This window comes from Podarcis melisellensis, assembly GCF_964234715.1.
Source record: "Podarcis melisellensis genome assembly, chromosome: 16".
In the NCBI taxonomy this organism is placed as follows: domain Eukaryota; kingdom Metazoa; phylum Chordata; class Lepidosauria; order Squamata; family Lacertidae; genus Podarcis; species Podarcis melisellensis.
In genome coordinates this window covers 27,151,860-27,175,704 of record NC_138533.1, presented here as the reverse complement: position 1 = coordinate 27,175,704, position 23,845 = coordinate 27,151,860, and the positions used below count along the sequence as shown (strand labels likewise).

Sequence of the window (23,845 nt, the reverse complement as noted above, 5' to 3'; positions counted from 1 at the left end):
TCTTTGGGTGGAAAGTGGTTCAGGGAGCCAGCGTGGTAGAGCAGTGCAGTGGTACTATAGGGGGAAAGGGGGGTGGGCAGGAAAAACAGTTCATCAGTTCCATACCTCCCACACTGGATAAGCCAGAACCCCCAAATTCCCAGCTTTCATTTTTTTTAAACAAGCAAGCAAGTCTCTAACCCTTGTTTTTGTTTTTCATAAATTGAAAATGCCTCTTGATTGCGAAGAACCTCAGAGTGGCAGTCGTAGGGCCCAATGTGAGAGGCTAATTGTTCACTCAGTTGTTTGGTGAGGATCTTGCCAGTTCCTCCCTTTTGGGTTTTTAAACCAATGAACAAAGCTGTAGCAATGGCTGACATTTAGGAAAGCAGTCTGACTTATTTATTTTATAAAAATATACTGCCCACTCACATAAAATATAAATACAGTGCGCAGCAGTATCTGCAAATACAATAAAACATATATTAGTAGTAATAGTATTATGACTACTACTGCCCCTACTACAGCTGCTGCTGTTGTTGTCATCATCATCATTTGTTACCCTCTCTTTAACCTAAGATCCCAGGATGGGTTACAACATTAAAACACAATATTTAAAAAAGTTTTAAACAACTAACTAACTGGTGAAGAACATCCAGAATGTGTGACTGTCCATGTGTGATATTCACTTGCCAGTCACTGCCAGCAGGCAGAAACAGGCTAAGTTTTCACCCTCCTCTCTAGGCTGTCTTTTTGCCTCCATGGCTGCCAAATGGCCAAGTTTCTCCTCAGAGCCTTTGCTCATGCAGAGCCTCCATCATGGAGGGCTGCTTTGTGACCCCGCCTGCCCCCCCCCTGCATGGAGTGCTGCTGCATTGCAGTCCTCCTCTATCCAAAACTCTATTAAAAAAATATTTTCAGTTTTCAATTTAACAATAATCCTCCTTTACATTTGTATCCCTCATTTTGACTTCCTTCCACTCCTCTGGTTACATAGTGAATACGTTTAATTAAACTGCACGTCCCCCTTAACATCTTTTTTAAAAAATTCTATTTACTTTCCCCCCCAAGATCACATTTTAAATGCTTGATTTTATATTAACCCTGCTAATGTTTTTAAATGTTTACAATGATTCTTTAAATAATCTATATAACATCCCCATTCTATAATAAAAACACTTTCTTCTTGATTTCTTATTGTTCCCATACGTTTTGCCATTTCTGCGTATTCCATGAACTTTGCTTGCCACTCTTCCTTGATTGGGATGGTGTCCAATACTCTCAATAGGACTGTAGGCCCCTTTTGGGGGACAAATGGTGGGGGTACCCTGGAGAATTGAAACCTCCATACCTTTTCCTCCTCCTTTCCTTTCTCTGCCTATTGGAGAGCCACCTGGGTTGGTGACAAGTGAATTGTTGAGGTTTATTGAGGTTCCCAGAGTTGACTGTCACATCTAATCACAGCTGCACCTTCATTTCCACTTGTATGTTAGCAACAGCAGCCCCCTGCTGTTCAGCTGTGATTAGCTTCTGAGGATTCCCCTTAGCTAAGAAAACCTCTTTGACAGAAAGAGGAGCTTTCGCTACCTGCCTGTCAAGGAGCGCCATGACTGAGGCTCTTCATCCCTCCATAATTTCTGGCTGAAGAATTGCTCATCCACTGATGGACAGCATCCATAAAAACTAACTTTTAATAAATTAGGAACTTAATTTTACAATGTTGTTTGGCAAAGAGGAATCTTAACCTGGATGCCTCTTGATTTCCTCTGGTGATGAAGGTGCATTATTTAAGCTTAAAATAATAATAAGTTATCTGGGAGAATTGATAGTGGCCCTAGGAGGTCAGCTTGATTGCTATGCATTAAGAATAAGTTGCTTGGTTACTCCCTTTTTCATGATGCTAGGCAATGCATCTCTAATTGTGGGCCTCATTCAGTGCCAAGTAGCTGATACGGCCAATTCCAGCCAGTCCATTGCCCAGGAAATATTGAGAGTACAAAGCCTTCCATGCCCCTTCAGTGCCTTGTTTGAGATGTTCTTCACTGTGTTTGGCTCTCTGGAGACTGGCTGGCATGTTTATTTAGCAGTGGATTAATTTACTGCATCAGGGTCTAATCTGGGGCTGTCGGCAGCAGCAAGTGAGGGGAAATGGAATCATCATCGTTTCAGTTTTTATCTCTGCGCAGGTGAAGCAGATCTGGCGATGCTCTGTGTATGGATTTGAGTAGATTTCCTGAGTTGGTGCGTGGAAAAGAAAAACAGCCTTTTTGCGTGCTGTTGCAACAGGAAGGTGTTCTGGAGTTCAGGACAGGCGTAGCTAAGAAGCCCAGCGGATGTCAACAAACCCAGTTAGAGGCCAAACATGTTGATATTAAGCATGATTTCTAAAAGGATTTAAATATTTGTTTGAGAGCTTTTGCGTGGGTACCCGACGTTGGAAGCAAATGTGGGAGGAGTGTCTTTTTCTGTGTTCATTGTTCCTCTTTAAATAGAAGGCTACGGGCTTTTAAGAGCAAAGCAAGTCAGGCTTTGCTGTTGTGGGCAAGGGCATGCACATGGTGAAGCAGGAATGTGGTTGCCCTCTTTGCCCTGTCCCTGGACTAGCCTTGCCCCCAAATGGTTGTGGGTTGAATATGGAAGGAACTCCTCCTCATAAGCAGCTGCAACACTCAATACCACTGGAGGAGGGGGCAGCATCATGACCCACTCCTGAGTCCCTATGTGGGTGCCCTACATACGAGTAACACATGGATCTCCTGACAACCACGTACGGGTGAAAACTCAAGGGACGTCCACTGATGGGATTCTACCTAAGCAAGGGATAAAGAGATGATGGTGCAGACAGTAGCTAAGTCCTTCTAGCCTGTGTAGGAAGCCATGAGAAAGACCAAGGCAGTGTTGGCATGAATGTTATTCAAATACTGTTGGAGGTTAATGGAGGAGGAAGAAAGGCCTTGCTCAAGGCCAGGAGTGTTAGGTGCTGCTGGTACCTCCAGGGAATCCTCAGCTAGTAGCCATACGCTCTGATGATGGAGAAAGCAGGCCTGGCAGACACTATATCTTTCACAGAAACATTGCTGGGATGAGGAAAGGAGCCGCTGCCCTTGTTGCTTGCTTTCATCAATTCCCCTCTTGGTGCAGGAGCCTTCAAGGGCTTGGTAGGCCTCAGAATGGGGCCACACAGTGAGGAAACAGCCTCCTAAGGTCTAGAGGCGGTTCCCAGTGAGTTACTGAGGGATACGCAACATTCTTGTGCTGGCCTGCTTAGATTCTCAGCATAGCCGAAGGATTTAAACATAGTCCATGCCAGCACGTAATCATTTGTGGCTCTTAAGACTGAAGCTGCCGCTGGATAAAATCGCGAAATGGACGTATTGTTAGGCCTTTGCTTCTGGCTTTGTGTGAGAGCGGTTGAAGGAAGTTTGTTTTCTTTGAGCAAGCTCACTAGACTGGAATGAAACTCCTTTATTGTGTATGTGTATGAAAGAAAAAGAGACACCCTTGTCTCAGGTTAAGGAAAAACCATTGTACTCTTTGGTGCATTTTGAACAAAATGATATCTCGGGGACATCCGAAGAGTCCTTTAACTGGATTGGGCCATAGGAGCCATCTCCTCCTGGTCTCAACAGTGGCCAGCCAGGTACTTCTTGTCCACAAGCAGGACCTGAGTGCAAGTGGCTTTCTCTCCACTTGTGATTCCCAGGAACCTGGTATTCAGAGGGATCTGGTGGTCTTCGGAAGGTATTATCAGTCACAGTGGTGAGCTCTGGTTAGTATAAACCCTCCTTTGAAGGCTGGTTTGTCAGAAACTGGGTGAGCGAGACTGTCTCCCTTTCTTTTAGCACAGAGCACCATGGTTTTGTTTGTATTGTGGCTCAGCTCACGTCTTGTTTGTGCAGTTGAAAGATGCTTCTGGAAATTCGAGAGCTTTTTGATTTAAGGGCTATAGGCTCGTAAATATTCATCATCAGCCAAGCTACCCATTTAGCATCGTTGGAGTTCACGTGGTTAGGCGGGAGACATCTTCTCCACCAGCCCAAAATGAATATATTTCAGGGCAGGCCTTCTCTATGTCAGGAATGAACTTGAGTAGCAAATGATGTCGTAGCCTTGGACCTGAGCAAAGCACCAGTGGTGGGAAGGGAAACTCTGGCCAGATTGAGCCAAATGAACTATGGATTCTTAGTTTTGTCCTTTGAAAGGGGTGTGTGGTGGCCAGCAGTTGCTTCATCTAGGTGGTTTTTGGAGGCAGAGAAATCCAGCAGGATCCAGAGCATTTGCAAATGCTGTCTCCTCGATTTCGAATGCATCTGCAAGTCCTGTAATCAAATGCCTTCCTGCCCTCTTGTTTCCCTGTGCTGCAGGAAGTACTTGCGGGATGCAGACCGCCAGGTCCTTGCCCAGCGTGCCTTTGTCCTCACGGTGACTGTGCTGGAGGACATGCTGAATGAGCTCACCGAGGTAAGGCCCTAAAATCCCTGCATGCTTCTTTGGGGGGGGCGCCCCTCCTAATTCAAGGGGACAAATTCTTTGTCTCTTTTAAAGGTCTCCGAAGATCCAGAGTCCAAGTGCTGCAGCTTTTTTGCGTCCAGGATGACGACCGACGTCTCTAACAAAGCAAATGCGGAAGAAGGACAGGAAACCCTTCCTCAAAAGGCAGCCTTGTCTGAAGGCGGGGTGGCAGCTTATGGTGCAGAGAATGGGGTGAAAGAAGCCACCCAGGGGGTGCAGCAGCCCCCCACCGCCATGGACACAGCAGAGCTACGGGAGGCAACCCCTGAGGGAGAAGCAAAAGAGGCTCCCCAGCCGGGCTCAACGGAGCTCATGGACTTGGAAGGATATTCTGAGGATCCTGAAAAAATGGGCTCTTCCTATAGATGCCCTGAGTCGACCCGAGGGCTGCCTGGGCGGATCCCTAAGGACAAAAGCTTAGAGAGCAGCCGGACGGCCGAACTGTCCTTGGAGGAGCTGAGCATCAGCTCTAAACACCAGCAGTTGGAGGCGGCCAAAGTCCGCGTCCAGGCAGCTCCGATGGAGGAGGTCAGCCAGAGGCCAAGCCGGAAAAGGAAACTGATTGATGACACAGAGTCGGGGAAGACCCTCCTCCTGGATGCTTATCGTGTGTGGCAGCAGGGTCAGAAGGTCATGACTTACGACCTGGCCAAGATCGAGAAGATCATGTCTGAGACGTACATGCTCATTAAGCAAGTAAGCAGCAGCGTTGAAATGTGCCTTTGCTGTCATGTTGGGCAGAAGCCGACAGGGTCTTGTATTATTGTTTGTGTTGTCTGATTTGTTCCACGGTGACCAAGGAAGAATGCTGGTGTGGGCTTGGTGTGGGCTCTCAGGAGAAGCTCCTTGGCTTCTGAGGACTTCATGGGTGGTGATCAGTCCCCAAATGGTCTCGATCTTAGAAAATCCAGGGAACTGAGGCAACACCCTCTTCCTGGCCTGACCTTTCTGTTTATGCTAAGCCCTGTGGGGCAGGATCAGCACTGTACCAGTTGGAGCTCTGGTCAGTTTCCACATTGCCCATTTATTTTCCATTACAGTGGTACCTCTGGTTACGTACTTAATTCGTTCCGGAGGTCCGTTCTTAACCTGAAGTACCTCCCGGTGCTGCCGCACCGCCGTGAAATTTCTGTTCTCATCCTGAAGCAAAGTTCTTAACCCGAGGTACTTTTTCTGGGTTAGCGGAGTCTGTAAACTGAAGCGTATGTAAACCGAGGTACCACTGTATAATTTTTTATCAGTGAGGGACAGTACTTGCAGACAAAACCTCCTAGCAGCAGCAGCAGCATGACTGTCTCTTGCAATGATGCAGAGGCAGGGCAAGCCAGCAGGGAAGTGTGGGTGGTGCAGGTCCAATCAGAACTATCCCAGGCCACACCCATCTATTCCGCTCACACACCATCCCAGTCTGTGGCAGCAGCACCTCTGCCAGGGGGCTGGGCCTGTAGCGCCACTCCTCAACGTTGTCCCCCTGGTCAGGCCAATGGGGGTCATTAAAGCAGCCGCCAAGGAGGGACACAACTCGAAGTCCGATTGGAATTTTGCGAAATGAATCCACTCGCCAAGACTTCCATTGCAAGTTGCATTGTAGCAGATTTCAAGCGAGGGTTTGTTGCCTTTTGGCTCCGGGGGCTGCCCTTCCTGTGGGCATTTGTGGACTTGCTTCTGCTCATGGTGTGGGTTTCTTTCTGCAGGTGGATGAAGAAGCAGCCTTGGAACAAGCTGTCAAGTTCTGCCAGGTGCACGTGGGGGCCTCTGCACAGAAGCAAGTAAGTTCCAAGCTTGCTAGGCTCTTGAGCGCCGCCAGGTGTGTGGCATCCTCAGGCTTGGGAGAGAAGGAAGCAGAAGGTCCCCCTCCAGCTTTGGAGCCATTTGCTCTCCTTTTCATCATACATATAGCATTTTTTTATTTTTATTTTTTTGTATTCCGCTTCTCCATAGTTCAAACCATGCTTAAGGTGGCTTACAGCATGAAAAAATACATAATTACAACTTACAGGCATAACAAAAGTAGTTGTAAATCATAAATAAAACACCAATAAGTACACAACCAAATCAAACATTTCCACATAAATCATTTATTTAGTCGTGTCCAACTCTTCGTGACCCCATGGACCAGAGCACACCAGTCACTTCTATCTTCCACTGCCTCCCGCAGTTTAGTCAAACTCTTACATAAATCATAATAAGGTCTAAAATTAACATAAAATATCAGTAATGGCAACGGCCCCCACTCCAACAAAACCCCCTAAAAACAACACCCCGGCCTGTTCAGCAGCCTCAGCTTTTGTAGCTGGAGTCAGTCCAGGCCCTGCCCTCCCAGGTCAGGTAGAAAAGGCCTGCAAGGCAGGGAGCAGGTCTTCCAGGACTCACAGCCAAGGTGGTTTCTGGCGTCTTCAGCAGCCTCATCTCTTGAAGTTGGAGTCAGTCAGGGCCCCAGCATTCCTCTTCTGTCTTCCAGTAGCTGCTTTTATTAACCTGGTTTGTTGCCCCTTTAATTGCTGTTGCTTATAGCACTAAAGGCGCTCTCCCCCCGCCCCAATCTCTATCTGTGATCAGTGAGTGGCCTGATAGTCTCTGGAATTGCCCATTGGGCTGCCTTGCTAAACCCAAGCCTTGCTCTGCCAGGCTGCCTTCAAAATGATGCCTGGGACCACCACCACCTTCCCTCTTGACCTCCACCCAGCTGTCTATGTTCATGTGTCCAGTTCTGACTTGCCAGAAGAGCAACTGAGGCAAATCGCCACTGCCCAAAGGGGCCTGGAATACAAGAGAATACAAAGCTCTTCAAAATGCTTTGCTTGACTTTGCTGTCGTGTGTGAGCATCTCATCAAGTGTTTTAAAACCAAACTAACCATACAATTCTCAACACGTTTACCCTGGAACAAATCCCACCCTGCATTCGGTGGGATTTATCCTCATAATGTATAAGTGGCTGCAGCTTAAAAAAATTAAAATGCAATTATTTCAACGCACAATTTACAGAAAATGAATATAGTTCTTTCAAGACAGTGAATGATTAAATTTAGAGAGCCAGCTTACTGAGAGAGCAGGGTTCAAATCCCCTCTCAGCCACGAAGTTTTCACTGGAAGATCTCTGCCTAAGCTGCATCATAGGGTAAAATGGGAAAGGAGTCACAGGTGCACACACTGTCTAGAGTTCCATAGGGGAAAAGGTGGGATATAAAGGTAAGACTAATAACAGCAATATAAAAGTAACAATATATGGGAAATTCCAATTGCAATTATTTTATTGTGTTTCAGCTACTTTATATACAAATCTTACTTGCAGCCCCCTCCTCCCCCCCCTCTCTCTCTCTCTCTGTTTGTGTGTGCGTGTGTTTTATGGAATTAGTGATGTTTTTACACTGGAAGAGTGGGGTATAAATAATACACCATAAGTTGCCATATGTTTCTCTTGATAAACTTGACGTTGCAGTTTGAAAACCTTGACCTTGCAGTTGGAAATTGTAATTATAAAATATGCATCCGTTTGGAATTGATGTGGAGGATTTTCCATGATGGCGATGTATATTGCAAGTAAGATTTGTATACAGGTATTTGAAATGCATTATTTTGTTCATGTTTAATAGCCTGGTGAGATCTATTAGAGTCAAAGTCAAAGCTTGTTTGGTCACCCATCTGGGATGTTGCAGTGGGACAATCCCTGCCTGGGTCAGGGGGTGGCCTCTAAGGTGACCCCTTCTAACTTTGTAACCCTTAATAACCCAAAGTCCACCAGGCTGAATTCATCTGGCCGTGGCATTCTTCTCATTTGGCACATGGCTAGATTTCTCATTCTCTTGTCTTGAAAAAATAAATAAATAAATAAATAAATAAATATTTATACCCTGCCCATCTCGCTGGGTTTCTCCAGCCACTCTGGGCGTCTTCCAACTGAATATTAAAAACAGTACAGCATCAGACATTAAAAACGTCCCTAAAGAGCGCTGCCTTCAGTTGCCTTTTAAAAGTAAAATAGTTGTTTATTGCCTTGACATCTGCTGGGAGGGCGTTCCACAGGGCAGACGCCACTACCGAGAAGGCCCTCTGCCTGGTTCCCTGTAACCTCACTTCTCGCAATGAGGGAACCGCCAGAAGGCCCTCGGCGCTGGGTCTCAGCGTCCGGGCTGAACGATGGGGGTGGAGATGCTCCTTCAGGTATACAGGACCGAGGCCGTTAAGCATACTCATTCTGTGAAATGTGTTAAAATTATTGCATATTGAATATTGTAGTTTTGTTTTTAGTTTCGCTACCTGCTTAGTAAACAGTAAAGTTTAGTGAGGCTTGTTGAGATGTTTTTCTTCACTTTTGTCTTGCTTTTCTCAGCTCTGACTTGCTCCTTAGAAGGAGGCTTCAGACAGGCTCCTGACTTGGGGGGAATTTTGCCTTCCCTTCTCTCTAAAGCTGGGAGAGGGGGATGGTGTTCAGCATAAATTCTCGGGACCTTACAAACAGCTTTCTTCCGTGGTGCCCTTTGTTTTTCTTTAATTGTTCCATCTGTGTGGAATACCATCTCCTTGATTAGAAAATCAAAAGGCCCAGATGTACAAATGTTCCAGCATAACCCACTAATTAGCCCCCTTGTTCTCCTTGCCTCTTGGGGCTGCCGTGTTTGAAAAATAACACCATTGCAGTTGTTAATTGCTAGCGTGCATCGAGGAAGTTAGCAGGCAGTGTGTGAAGCAGCCCGCTAAAGCAAATTGGCTTGATTAACCCCCTCGTCCTTTCACACGCCATTCATGTTCCTGGACAAGCAAGCTGGTGATTCTCTCAAGGGCAAAACACTCCTCCCTGCAGCCCCACCAACTGGGGATGCTTCTTGTTGTTGTTGTTGTTGTTTAGTCGTTTAGTCGTGTCCGACTCTTCATGACCCCCTGGACCAGAGCACGCCAGGCACTTCTGTCTTCCACTCCCTCCCGCAGTTTGGTCAAACGCATGCTGGTAGCTTCGAGAACACTGTCCAACCATCTCGTCCTCTGTCGTCCCCTTCTCCTTGTGCCCTCCATCTTTCCCAACATCAGGGTCTTTTCCAGGGAGTCTTCTCTTCTCATGAGATGGCCAAAGTATTGGAGCCTCAGCTTCAGGATCTGTCCTTCAAGTGAGCACTCAAGGCTGATTTCCTTAAGAATAGAGAGGTTTGATCTTCTTGCAGTCCATGGGACTCTCAAGAGTCTCCTCCAGCACCATAATTCAAAAGCATCAATTCTTTGGCGATCAGCCTTCTTTATGGTCCAGCTCTCACTTCCATACATCACTACTCTCATGTGAATGCAATTAGTTAGGCTCCCCACCTAAAAATGTCCCAGTAGTTCATTTCAGTCTTGTTGGTGCTGCTGGGCTTTGTGGGTTCTGACAGCCCTGAAAGCAGCTGGTGGCAACCAGCCCTAGCTCAGGGGCAGAACACTTGCTTTGCATGCAGAAGGTCTCCACTCAGACCCCCAGCAGCATCTCTGGGTAGGCCTGGCAAAGATGCCCTGCCTGAAACCTTGGTGAGCCATTGCTGCCAGTCAGCGTAGAGATGACACCAAGTTAGATGGGTTGGGGTCTGCTTCCTCCCTTCCTGAGGTGAAACCTCTTTAATGCCCATCTTCTTGTGCCTCCTTCACTTAAGGTCCGGAGGGTGTCAACACAAAAATGGGCCTTTTCTGTCGTGGCTCCGCATTTGTGGAATGCCCTCCCCAGGGAGGTTCAGCAGGCACCTTCATTACAGTGGTACCTCGGGTTAAGTACTTAATTCATTCTGGAGGTCCGTTCTTAACCTGAAACTGTTCTTAACCTGAGGTACCACTTTAGCTAATGGGGCCTCCCGCTGCCACCACACAATTTCTGTTCTCATCCTGAAGCAAAGTTCTTAACCTGAGGTACTATTTCTGGGTTAGTGGAGTCTGTAACCTGAAGCTTCTGTAACCTGAGGTACCACTGTATATATATTTTAGGTGCCAGGTGAAAACGTTCCTCTTCAAACAGGCCTTTGGCTGATTAATATTCTTCAGCCTTTTAAATGGGTCTGTGGGAAGAGGGGTTTGTTGTTTCATTTTGATTATTTTCCTTCTGTTTTTATCTTGCGTTTTATTCTGTGAACCGCCCATGGTAACGATGTCACCAAGGGGGAAGAGGGAAACTGCGCTTGGACTGAAATCCCCTCTTTCCCCTTTCTTGGGAGCGAGTCCCACTGAACCCAGCCTTCTCTAAAGGTCCCTCTACCCCCGTGTGAGCATCGGGATCGGTGCCTGAGGCTCCCCTTTCTGGACCACCACCACCAGGTGGGGGCAATATGGATGGGGGCTTCCTCCACGGTGGCCTTTGTGTGTTGGGGGCCACAGAGGGATGCCTCCTCCATATCCCTCCCAACCTCTGTCCTTGTCATTGTAAGTTGGCTTGTGAGGTGTTCAAAGGGTAATTTAAATAAATAAGCCAAGGTACTTGGGTTTGTGCAGATGCAGGAGGGAGGAACTGAGGTTTTGACTGCCTGTGTCCCATAATGCCGCCTCTGCAAAGGGTGTTTTCCTCATGCAGCCTTGCCTGCCTCTGCTCCAGCTTTGCAGTCTCTGACCCCCACCCCCTGCAATGCGCTTGTGCCTTAGGAGATGCCCGTTAGCAGCGGGTGGGAGGGAGGAGGGCTCCTCTGCTAATTGCAGGCCTTGTCTTTCCTCGCTGGGATTCGCCTTTCTGAGAGACTCCCTCAGAGCTGAGGCTGCATGTTCTTAGCATGTTTGGAGGAGCTGTAGGTAGCCGACATTTCTCCTCCTCTTGCGTTTGCTTCATTTCTGTTACTGTCTAGAAGGGCATTTTTATCTGCACGAGGTGGGATGGGGAGGAAAGCAGCTTGGGCCAGGGAGGAGTCTCTGGGCATCAGCTGGAAGGAGAAGCCGTGCCACACCTCCACAGAGAGTTGGCCCTCCGGACCCATTTCAGCAAGGGGGCACTTGGAACCTCCCGCCACCAGTTCACTGACCCAGATGTGGACCAGCAGTCCATGTCTCCTGCCTTAGCCAGCTGCCCTTCTCGTCTTCCTCTGTTTCTGAGGTGTATCAAATGCCATTTTCCCCCTAAACACAGTTATCTCTTTTGAAGAAAAATATAATCCATTTTGTCTTGACCTTGGGAACTTTGACTAATCCAGATTTAGCAGTATTGACCAGTTTTTGACCTTAGGGCTTGTGGGTGGGTTGGGAAGAGAATGTGTGAGAAAGGTTTGTGTGTGACTTTTTTTCTTGGTTAATCTGCTTAGCGCTGTAGAAGGGATGCTGATGTTTGGCTCCTAGGCAATATATCCCCTTGAAATTTGTGCTTCTTCCTGCCAAGCTAGCAGTTGGAAAGCACGGCAAAGTGCAAGTATATAAATAGGTACCGCTCTGGCGGGAAGGTAAACGGCATTTCCGTGCGCTGCTCTGGTTCGCCAGAAGCAGCTTAGTCATGCTGGCCACGTGACCCGGAAGCTGTACGCCGGCTCCCTCGGCCAATAAAGCAAGATGAGCGCCGCAACCCCAGAGTCTGCCACAACTGGACCTAATGGTCAGGGGTCCCTTTACCTTTACCTATTGAAAAAAATAGCAATTTATATGCCACTTAATTAGAGTTGACTCTCGGTGGTGTACAACTAACTCAGTACAATACATCTGAAAATCAGTAAAGCTATAAAATCAGGATACAGTTCATTTTTAATTCCTTGACCCTACTGATGCTTCTTGCCCCAGAGCCTCTTGGTATTTGGAGCTCCCAGGTGGAGAAGGTCTTTCCTCTTGCCCTGAGCTGGCTGCCGCAGCAGCTTTTCCCCCTCTCCTTCCTTACAGCCTTTGCTTGTCTCCTCCTCCAGGCTACAGGGGAAGCACCGACCACTCCAAAGCACCCAAAGGACAGCAAAGAGATCTGCTTCCCAGCTGCCCCTGCCTCTCTGACGCCTCCTGCTGGGACTGCCTACTCCCTGGCTTCAGAGGCCCTCCTGAGAGCAGCAGCTGACCTGCAGGCCAAGCCCAAGACAGCTTCTCCCCCATCCTCCTCCTCATCTTCCTCCTCCTCCTCTTCTGCCAGCGTGCTGCTACTGCTGCCGCCCCAGGAGCAAACCGGGGCAGAGAGTGTCGAAGAGGCCCCTGTTGTCTCCAGCCTGGCCTGTGGTGAGCTACATCTTTGCAGAGAAGCTTTATAGATTTACCCAAAGCATCCGTGCATCCCAGGGTCATTCTGTCCGTAAAACATGTTTGTGGTTTCTGGCTTGGGCGGGGGGGCGGGGAGGCTATTTTTGACTCGGCTCCTCAAACTACAGCTCACCTACCTTGCTCCCATGTGGCTCTTTGCACGGAAGGGTCGAAATGCTGCGGGCGAAAGAATGAAGGTGAGGTCACAAGCGGCTTGGCACAGAATCCCACCAGAATTTGCTTGTTTTATATTTATAAAAATACTTACTGTAAAGATGGATCGCAGCAGTTTGCAACAATATAAAAGCACAAAGCTGGCAGTCAAATTGTAAAAACTTAAAAGCAAGAAGAAATTTAAAACCTGAATTCCACCCAGTGTCTGTGCACTATTGTCCAAAGGATGCAGAGATGGCACCTGGACCCATTTAGAATGTTTTGGGTCCAGCTTCAGGAGGGACGATGAGGCAGAGCAGCATCCCAGCCCAATGCTCTTCTGCATACATCAGGGTTTGGGGAGTTGAGGATTTCTCATTATCTTGGTGGGGCGGGGGGGGGCAGGTCAGACCCCCGCTTGATGTGGTGCACTGCAGGGAACTGCATCCCTGCCTGCCTGAGCCACGTTCTGGGTGTGGTTGCTCCTTACACAGTTGAAAATTTAGTCACTAAAACAAAAACCCCAGAAGGGACAGACTAGTTGGTAGTAGCCACATAGCTGTGATGAACCATGAGTGGCTGAGTTGGGAGCATTTGGATCCTTGTGTCCTTCAGGCAGAGAGCTTGAAAGCATGAAGCCTTTTGGGGGTGGGGAGAGCTTTGCAATTGCTAAAGTCTTTGCTTCCTGAAGGTAGCAAAGAGCTACTGCTGCCGCCGCCACCCTGCAGCGGTTTTGAGAGAAGGGGCTCGCTGAAATGCTGTCCCCTGTTTGTGGGCGTTATGTGTGAAGCGCAAGATGAGCTGGTGAGAATAGGAACCGCCAACTAATGAAGTCGTGAACCCCAAAGCACCAGCTCTCAGCATCCGCGGGTGCTGATGGGTTTCCCTGGCAACAGGTTGGGAAGGAGAGGTGGAGGGGGCTGTTGGCACCTCCGAGGTTTCTCTCTTCAGCCTGTTTCTTTGGTAAAAGCTGGGAGAAGGAGGAAGGCCTGGCCTGCCTTGCCCCTCTCACACAGCTGTGCCGACGGGGGCTGCTTCAGGCTGAGTCTCGGAGGGCTTTGGGGGTCCATCCCTGAAATCTCAAAAGCCAGCTCTGTGTGTTTGTATGCACTCAGTAGTTACAACTCTGGTTTTCTTTTCGAGAGCAGTACTTGAGTTGAAGTGCTAGGCATTTGAAGATGACTTACATCTCTGTTCTGTTGTCTGTTTTGCTGTGGAGGTTATGGATATCCCTGCACTTGAATTATTTTTCCCCAGGGGTTTCGCAAAATTGGCATTAAAATGCACAACACCAGAAAACGAGCTTCTGATCTCCTCTAGAGCGCCCCCCCCATTCCCTCTGCCGATTCAGACTCCTGGGACCTCGACTCCACCTCCCAAGGAGAAGGAAGTGTGTGTTTTGTGTTCAGTAGTAGAGCCCAGCATCTCATAGCCCAGGTTCCAACAGTGGGAGTGGGACCCCCCCCCCTGAAATGTTTCAGGCAAGGCAGCCCTTGAGTTGACTCCGCATTCTGGCCTGCACATTTTTACCTGAATTGGATACCTCACAGAGCAGTGCTCTTACTCTAGAGGAGGTGCAGAGATCCTTTGTGCCTCCAGATGTTGCTGACCTACAGCTCCCATCATCCCTGGCCATGCTTGCTGGGGCTGATGGGAGTTGTAGTTCAGCAACATATAGGGCCAGATGTTTCAGTTCCAGTTAAAATAGAAGTTTGAAAGGATGTTGCTGCACCTCTTCTTGGGAGCAGTCCCCACGTGACATTTAACTCTCACCCTCAAGTGCCATGTCTAAGAGCATAACGGGGAGGTTTGTGTCTGTTTCTGAGAAGGACATCGGCCCCATTGAAATGACATCTTTTGCTTATGAAGAACCTCATGAAAGGAAGCACCCTTCCCCTTTCAGCTGTGCAGACACTGCCAGCTAAATCTCAAAGAGTTCTCATCTGGCACATGGTTCTCCCTGTGAGGAAGTACAGTTCTGTTCTCTGGCCAGTTGGGGATCCCCAACACCAACATCTCCCTTACAGTGTGAACAAAGGGCCAAACGGCACATCTTCACTGAAATGAAGGTGGCTGACGTGTGTCTCTGATTCCTCTCTAAATGAGCTAATTTCAGTTGGGGTCCTGGTGGCTGGAGGTGAGTGGACTTGGGACTGCGGTCTACACACACCCCATAAATGCCCCACTGATATTAAGGGCACAGTTTGCTCTGGGAGGGCCAGCCTAGCCTTCCTGAGTTGGACTACCAAGGACCCACTTGGTGGAAGGAGAGCTAATCTGGGTTGTGGCCCCTCTTCCTGAGGCAGTTGGAAGGCTGGGCCTGATTCTGACCAGCTGCCCTTCAAGGGGAGGAGGACCTCAAGTCTTGCCTAAGTCCTAAAGAGCTGGGCTCCCAACTGCCTCTGCTTTTAGATGCAGATATGTGATAGATACTTAGGACTAGCAGAAGCAAAGCAAAGCCAAGTCAAGTCAGAAGCAGCTGTTGTGTCCTCTCATTGGCGGGTATGTGGAACATTAAGAAAATGAACACATGGCTTAAAAGCAGAGGCAGGGTGTGTATTATATCATCTTTATCCTCTTCAGCCACAGGGGAGCCCCCAAACCTCTCTCCACAGACAGCCATTAGCAAGTGTCTGCCAAAGAGGAAGTGGCAATTGACATAGGACCTTGTCACTTGATGCAACAGAGGAGGCCGCCAGCCAGCCCACTTGATGTGCTTCCCTTTTCTTCCCCATTGATCAGAAAGGAGAGCCTGTGTCTCACTGTGAAGGCAGCTGCATTCAGGCTGGGCCTGTGACTCAATCGAAGCCGGACAGATCTGGCTGAGTGGCAGGCATTCCAGTCCGGCTCAGTAAATATTTAGCAAGATAAGCCCCCCACAGCCAGAAGAAGAGTTTGGATTTGATATCCCGCTCTATCACTACCCAAAGGAGTCTCAGAGCGGCTAACATTCTCCTTTCCCTTCCTCCCCCACAACAAACATCTGTGAGGTGATGAGGTGAGTGGGGCTGAGAGACTTCAGAGAAGTGTGACTAGCCCAAGGTCACCCAGCAGCTGCATATGGAGGAGCGGAGATGCAAACCCGGTTCACCAGATTACGAGCCTACCGCTCTTAACCACTACACCACACTGGCTCCAGCTGCCATTAGGCAACAGAGCTGCCGCTGCATCTTTCAGGAGGGAGAAGGGAAGCCACTAGCAACCTCACATCTGCCTGGCCAAAGGGGACCTCCTGTTGATGTCTTGTCTGCATACCCTACAATCTGGGAAGCTGTGGGTGGGCAGACCTTTGCTGGGGGCCTGGCTAACCTAGAAGGTTTCTGGTGCAGAAAGCTTCACTCGTCACCTCTGTTACTTATTCAACACCCTCCCCAGGTCTTACATGATGGACGTGTTGGGCCTTGGCAAAAGCTGCCCTCCATGTGGAAACTTCCTGGGTCTTTGCTGTGCGAGTTGCTGGGACTTGCTTGTGGGTTTCTTCCCCCCATTGGAGCATCTAATTAGATGCTGGGCCTCCTTTGCTTGAACCAGCTCCTGCAGCCATGCTCTTGCTATGCCCTTTTGTATTCTCACTGTGCTGAGTGCAACATGGAGGTGACAGTGGTCATAAATATGTCTGGTTCCGTACTCTGATCGCGCACCAGCAACCTTCTCTCTGTTGGGTTGCCCTTTGCCAGGAGAGTTTCTCTTGCAGCTGCCTGAAAAGCCAGGTCCTTGTGGCTTTGCTGCATTAAACTGGTAATCATATATCCCTCACTGAACTCAGTGGGACTTTCTTTTGAGTAGACCGGTGTTGGGTTGCACTGGTAATCATATGTTGCTGTACACTACACCTGGAGTCAAGCACATGCCCACTTTTAAGTATTCTGCATGAAGTCTTAACAGTGAAGCCCCGTGAAGTCCACATGGCATGAGCATAGTTCCCATTTCTATGGTTGGTAGCAGAGAGAGGGATATCTCTTGAGTCATCTTTGCTCATCTTGTTTATGCAGAGGAGGAGGAGGAAGAAGAAGGTAAGCTAGACCGGCCTCTGGAAGGAGCAGGCTTGCAGCAGCAAGAATCCCATCTCTGCCAGCAGATGAAGATGGCGACAGTGGCCCCCTCGTCCAATCTGATGCCCTGGCAAGTGGAGCTGGAGCCTGTGACCAGCACCAGTGTTGGAGGAGGGCAGGTCTGCGGCAGAGGTAAGGGATGCCCAATGAAGCCTTTGGGGATCTTGGAGAAGGTGGCTTGGATAGAACAGAGAAGTACAGTATGAAAATAGGCATGGGCCAAGCAGGCAGGAAAGCCTCTCTGAGAACAGATAGCATTTTGGCAGGTAGGAGGGCAAATTCCTAGGATCTCAGTGGCAGAGGAGGAGGAGTTTGGATTTGATATCCCACTTTATCACTACCCGAAGGAGTCTCAAAGCGGCTAACATTCTCCTTTCCCTTCCTCTCCCACAACAAACACTCTGTGAGGTGAGTGGGGCTGAGAGACTTCAGAGAAGTGTGACTGGCCCAAGGTCACCCAGCAGCTGCATGTGGAGGAGTGGGGAAGCGAACCCAGTTCCCCAGATTACGAGTCTACCGCTCTTAACCACTACATCACACTGGCTCACGTGGTGCATGTGGAGCATGTGGAAGCCCTTGGTGGCATCTCCAGGCAAGGCAGTACTGAGCCAGGTGGACCAGAGGCAGCTTCCCATGTTACTCAAGTGTAGGGCGAACTTTTGGCAATCTGTAGTTTTCAGTGAGTTCCTCCCTGGGGTGTCCTCCATTGCCACAGAGAAGGGTAGGAGGGTGGTGGCTAAATCTGAAGGTATTGCCCCAGGCAGGAGACTGGAGTGCTGGCAGGGCAGGCAGCAGTGGTGGCTCTTCTTCAAGCAGGAGCCCCTTCAGGGTATGGTGAGTAACCCTCTCCTGGGGGGAAGCAGGAAGCTCTTTTTCTTCCCAGTCACTTACAGAGCAAAGAGCCCAGGGCTGAGGCCCAGCCTGTTGCTGGTTCTGCTCTGGTGCAGACGTTCTTTTATTATGACATGCTTGTTCGCTCAAAGACCCTCTTCCGAGCTGACATTTCCTCCTCTCAGCCTCCAGCTCCAAGGCTCACCTCTTATCCGAAACGCCACAGCCCTCCGCGGGGAGCAAGGCCGACGCCAGCCGCATCAAGACCCGCGTGTTTCCCAGCATGCCCAAGCTCTTCATCCCCTCGTCCGTCACCAAGTTCCCACCGGAGATCACCGTCACCCCCCCAACACCCACCCTCCTCTCCCCCAAGGGCAGCATTTCGGAAGAAACCAAGCAGAAGCTAAAGGTACTTACCAGGGTTTGGGGCAGGGAGTGTCATTGGGGCCCCAGTCATGCTTTGAATTTGGCAGAGAGAATTTGTGTGTGCAGACTGGGGTGGCAGTGGAGGAGGCTGTCCAGGCAGCTGCAGACAAGAGTCCTCTGTGCCCTCTTTGCCTCTCTCCCCCCACCCCTTGGGTTCTCAGGTGGGCTTAAGGAACCCATCTTCTGTTTGTAAAACATAGGAACAGCCTTCAGGTCAAAGAGGGCCTACTTGGTCCAGCCCCCTGTTCTTCCAGAGGCCAGCTAGCTGCCGTTGAGGAAGCAGGACTTTAGCAATTCCAACACCCCAAGGAGGGCCTCATCCAGACTTGCTGAGTCCTGACTTCTTCACCTTGGAGGTGTGCTCCTTCTGTTCCCCAGCCAAAGCATGGTCCATCCTCTCTTTGGTCATGTTGGGAATAAGGGACAAACTGTCTGGCTGAACAGGCAGGCAGAGTTTGGGGGGAGGTGGCACCTGCGATACCCTTTTGCAAATTGCCTTGGTGGAAGGACTGGGCGGGGGCAGAAAGACTTCCCTCCCTCCCTCCTTCAGCCTGGAGTGTTGCCATGTTAATCTAGGATAACCTGGTTAAGAAATCTCCGTAGTCTCCCTCCCACCCATTGCTTGTATTGGAAGCACTGCAGGTTTTCAAGATGATTAAAGCAAGCCCAGGTGGGGTGGAGGGAAATGCTTTGGGGGAATAGCAGATCTTCAGAATTTAAAAAAATAAAAAACCCCTCTTCCCTTTGTCTGGGCCAGTCTGCTATCCTTTCAGCCCAGTCTGCGGCGAATGTGAAGAAGGAGACCCTTTGCCAGCCAGCGCTGGAGATTGTAGAAACCTCAAGCCAAGAGTCTTCGCTGGAGAGTGACTCTGATGAAGAGGATGACTACATGGATGTCTGAGGGGTGCTGGGCGGGGGGCTCCGTCCTCCCTTCCCCTCCCTCTGGCTTCTCTTTCCAGCATCACAGCCAGCCAGCCACCAGCCATTACCACCTTCAGTGCTGCTGCCTCTGCTGTTGCCTTTAACTTACGGGGCAGCCGAAAGCTCACCACTGTCACCCCCAAGCCGAATCTGCACTTAAATCCCTCGGCACCTCCTCACTCATTTCCCCCTCTTTAAAGGGACGGCTTTTACAGGAGGCAGCAGCAGCATTTGGCTGGCTGGCTGGCTAAGCAGCAGAGACTGGACGGGCCACCACAATGGTCTTGCCTCCTTCGTTACTTTAAGCAAAACCGTGGCTTATTTTATCTCGGTGTTGTCTTAAAAGGACCAGGCGGGAGAGACAGCTGGCAACCTCACTAGGACTCTGCCTCTTTGGGGACCGTTGGACAAGAGGTGTAAGCCGAGAGGTCGCAGGGCACCTTTGGTCTTATCAGGAAACGGATTTCAGTACCATTTTGGTAATGTCTGCTTTTTACAGAACAACACAAAGAAGGGTATATGTTTGTTTTTTAAGTATATATATATAAATATATGTGGCGGAATTGCTCACATTTATATGGGGAACATAAAGGAAGCCCAGCATTTTTTCTACTGAATGTTAACGTTGTAATATAAGGAATACAAACCCTGCACTTCAATAGTGGGGCGTGTTGTGCCCACAGCATGTGTCACAGAGCTTGCCAGGCGGGGTTTCAATTTCGGGGGGGGCGCGGGGGGAGGTGGGAGAAGACAAGGGTTAAATAAATGGTGCAGTGCAAAGCTTTGTAATAATAAATATACATTTTTTAAATAAAGTGAGAACATGTTTCTCCCAAGCCTCTTCTCTGCTGTGCCTGGAATGCTCCTTCACCCTTTCATCCGCTTTCCTCTCCCTCCTCCCAGGTCTCTAGAGGCAAAGAAAGAGGCAAAGAAATCTGAATTTTCAGGGGAGAGCGGCCCCTGCCTCAGGGCAAGCAGTGAGAGAGATGAGTTACAGCTGATGCAAGGGATTGTGGAGTAGAGAAGGCTTCTTCCCCTTCTTCCCTGAGCATGCTGAAGTGGGCTGGGTCACCTCAGTCTCTGCTGGGGCCAGAACATTTTTCATCCAGCCGTGTGATCCAAGTGGCAGACTTGGGGCACAAGAGCAGCCTCCTTTCCTCCTCTCCTGTCAGGGCTGTTTACTTCCCAGCTAGGAAGATTCTCTGGCTCTGCACACACAGCAGGCTGGTGTTCCTCTGCCTCCTCCTCCACCATTTCCAATTCCATTGGCACATCATTTTCCACATCAGGATGGCTGGATGTGTCTCCAAGTTGCCTTCTGTCCTACCCAGAGCATGGTCATTGGGTGTCTTCTTCCATTTTCAAATGGGATAGATGCTGGTTTTAGGGAAGATGCACCCAGGTGCATTAATTCTCAAGAAACTGGAGAGGATAGAGGTGGCTTATGGCTGATGCCATATGTAAGCGACTACACAAACAAGTGTTGGGAGTGCAGTGGATGCAGAGTAAGAGGGACCCAGTTAGTCTGATTCCCCACCAGTAGCAGTAGGGTAAGGGAACTGGTACATTTTCGGAGGGGGGGAAAGGGTCATTGAGGCGGCTTCACTTTAAAAGACTGGGTGTGGACAAATGAGTTGAGGACCAGTGGTCATAGCAGCTTCTTCCCTTAGATGCCCTTCAAATGATTCACGGCTACAGCCTTGTTCTGTGTAGGGAGCACAGCAATCATGGCAAGAGTTCAGCTCTGTCAGCTCTGAAGAAGCAACAGCTTTAAGCAGTTTTAGGGGAAACCTCCATCCCTTCCCCTGAAATAATTGCAATCCCCTAAAATCACAGATCTAACAAATAATTGAATATCCCTGCTCCCCTGCCCCAATTCACAATGATGGGATGGATTTCATTTCCCTAGAGTGGCTGGGGAAACTTATTGAAGATTCTTATTTACAGTTGGTTTTGGGAGGCCAAAATCCTGCTGTGCCTTAGACAAGGTAGGAGAAGAACAGCAATCTTTGGCCTTAGAAGAGGATTTTTGATATATTTCCTCTTCGTTTACTGCATGGATGTGAAACTGCAGCACAAAAAGTTGAAATATTTCTTTTCCCAAGAGACTTCTGAATCTTTCCCTCTCCCTTTATGGCCTCCAAGGATTAGGGGGTCAGGTCAGACTCTGGAAGTGGTCACTGTTGGAGAAAAGCAAATGCATTTCCTTCTACTGTATTGAGTTTCTAATTAATGCATGTGTTACTTTAAACCACATGAGGGCACTGTCTGTGTAGCAATCTAACCAGCACTTGCTTGTAGCTTCTTTTTCCAGGTTAACTCTACCCCTAAAAGCTGGGCCGTTTATTCTCACCAGACAAGAAGATGCCTGCTATTCTCTCTTTTTCATCTCTACTCTTCCTATAAATAGTTCTGCATGAATAAAGCCTTTGAACTCCAGAAACTGATCATTCCAATACAGTATTTACCCAAGCTGTAAAGGCTGCTGTCATGTACCCAGCCTCACTTATGTCATCCTATGTCCTCTTCATGTTTTGAAGAAAAGACTGTTGAGCTGCCCTAACCCTCCCTTCCCCTCTTCCTTCCTTCCTTCCTTCCTTCCTTCCTTCCTTCCTTCCTTCCTTCCTTCCTTCCTTCCTTCCTTCGAGGCCAGATACCAGGGCTGTCCATAACTATGGAGAAAAATAGAAGAGACAAGCCATGGAAAAAGATTAAAAATATTTTCTCTTATCTCCCCACCCCCTCCAGTGCTCTGGGAGCCCCGACAGTGAGTGGAGGGTAGTAAATTGACCAATCCATACTTGATGCAATTAACTGTTAAAATCTCCTGTTTAAGAGAGGAACTAACGAGGCACTTGTGGAACTGATGATGCTTTCCCTCGGGCTTTACCCCACTTGTCTGGTTGGTCCTGTAGGAAAGTCGGAAGCGGGAGCACCTAGCAGAGTGCACTTTCTTTCAAGTTAGGGAGAAGGCAGTGATGGGACAGTTTATGTGGGGAAGTGGTAGGAGGAGATGAGCAGTGCAGGGGCTGTTAAAAGATCAGGGCATAGCCCCCTCAATCTCCTACTAGCCCAACACCCTGTTCCCAGTAGAAAGCCCACAAGCAAGACTTGAGTGCAACGGCAGTGTTCCCCACGCCTTGAAATTCCCCGGCAGCTGGTATTCAAAGGCACCCCACCTCCAAGAAGAACCCTGGGAGGAAAAGCCTAGTTGCTGGATCAGACCAAAGGGAGTACATCAAGTGCAGGGTCCTGTTTACTCAATGACCAACCAGATGCTCCACAGGTTAGAAGCCCACAAGCCAGGACCCGAGAGCTCTAAATCATCCAGAAGCAAAAGGAAAAAATGTCTGTCCTTTAGTTTTATCAGCCAAATATGTGTAGGGTCTGCTGCCCTTTGTCTTGGGGGGCAAGCAGTGAACTTTATTGGTTCTCCGTTTGACTGAACATTCACAATAATTAGCCTTGAGTTGAATAGAAGCCTTGCAAGGTGCTGGCCATAGGAATGAAGTTTATGATTTGCAATCTTAAATCTCATTGAACGCTGAACACACCACTGATCCCAGGTTCCATTTGGCCCAAGGCTGCTTGATGACAGAGGGGAGAGAACAGGTGCATTGGAGGCTGGTGGTCCAATCCTGTGCATGTTTGCTCAGAAAAAAATCCCGCTATGTTCACTGTAGGTAGCATTAAAGCCTGAGTTACAAGCGAACACAGGATGTGTAAGCCCAGTATCAATTTCCAGCTTCTGAAAAGCCAAGTGTTCTGAATCACCTCCTGCACCAGCCTTCATGTTATTCCTAATCACTAAGATCACTAGCTCAGGGGTCAGCAAGGTTTATCTTGCCTGGAAGGGATCGGTCCCGCAGAAATCCCTCCATGGGCTGGATTGTGCGTGCACCCTTGATTTTTGGCACCTTCACGGGCACAGATGCGATTTTCGGCACCGCGGAAGTGAGTCCCTGTGCCGCGCAGTTCAGTGGTGGCTCGTGGGCCAGTCAAACGACCTCTGCAAGCCACTTCCGGCCCAGGGGCCTTAGATTGCTGACCCCTGCACTAGCTGTATGTATAGGAAGTGACTTGGGAAAGCTGAACCTGTTGAACTTCTGCCTGGTCATGCAGCACTATATTTCAGGACACACATTTGTGGAGTGGGCTTGCTCATGCAAGCAACTCTCCATTGTCCCTGGATCTCAGGCCACATACCCAGCGGTGGAGCAAGGGGGGTGCGGTGGAGGCGGGACGCCCCGGGTGACACCACTGAGAGGGGTGACAAAATGCCAGGCTGCACTCAACACGGGGCCTGCAGTGCACCCAAGCCATGTGTCTCTCCTGGGAGAGACGCGGTGGCTTTGGCGCGCACAGGCTTCGCACTGCTCAAATGGTCCGCCTGCTGCCTCCCTCTCAGCTGTAGGGTGGCTGGGTGGGAGGAGGCAGGCAGACTCCTCGGAGGCCCCACGGAGTGTCCTGCCCTGGCTGACCCCGACCCCACGGGCGGCTAGCCCAACCCCTGGGCGCTGCCCCAGGCGCCCAATTGGCTTGTTTCTCTTCTGCACATACCTGAACCATCAGGGCATTCACTCAACCCTCTGCGGTCACTGTCTTGCTTGTCCATCAAGAATCCGATTCTGTCATCGCAGCTGAGGCTGCTGTAGGGCTTTTTTTGTTTTGCAACATGCAGTCCTGATTTTCAAAGCAATTTTGGGGGGTGGGGGGGTGTTCCACATATTAGTTGCAGATTACGAGATTATAGGGATGGATGACCAGCACTGAGAATGCATCTTCTGTTTTCCTGCTGTCCTGGGGAGATTAAAGGTGACTTGTTTTAATT

General features: G+C 49.3%; 1 protein-coding gene across 1 annotated transcript in view; it reads left to right on the top strand.

Annotated features, from left to right (window-relative positions):
- Positions 1–19,843, top strand: part of CABIN1 (calcineurin binding protein 1) — a 58,546-nt gene extending 38,703 nt beyond the window's left edge. The window contains exons 31-37 of the mRNA XM_081892158.1: positions 4,344–4,440; positions 4,525–5,187; positions 6,186–6,260; positions 12,313–12,610; positions 16,777–16,968; positions 17,853–18,076; positions 18,851–19,843. Of these exons, the coding sequence (XP_081748284.1) occupies positions 4,344–4,440; positions 4,525–5,187; positions 6,186–6,260; positions 12,313–12,610; positions 16,777–16,968; positions 17,853–18,076; positions 18,851–18,994 (1,693 nt within the window). The 3' untranslated portion in view covers positions 18,995–19,843. The remainder of the gene's footprint in view (positions 1–4,343; positions 4,441–4,524; positions 5,188–6,185; positions 6,261–12,312; positions 12,611–16,776; positions 16,969–17,852; positions 18,077–18,850) is intronic.
- The last annotated feature ends 4,002 nt before the right edge of the window (positions 19,844–23,845 follow it).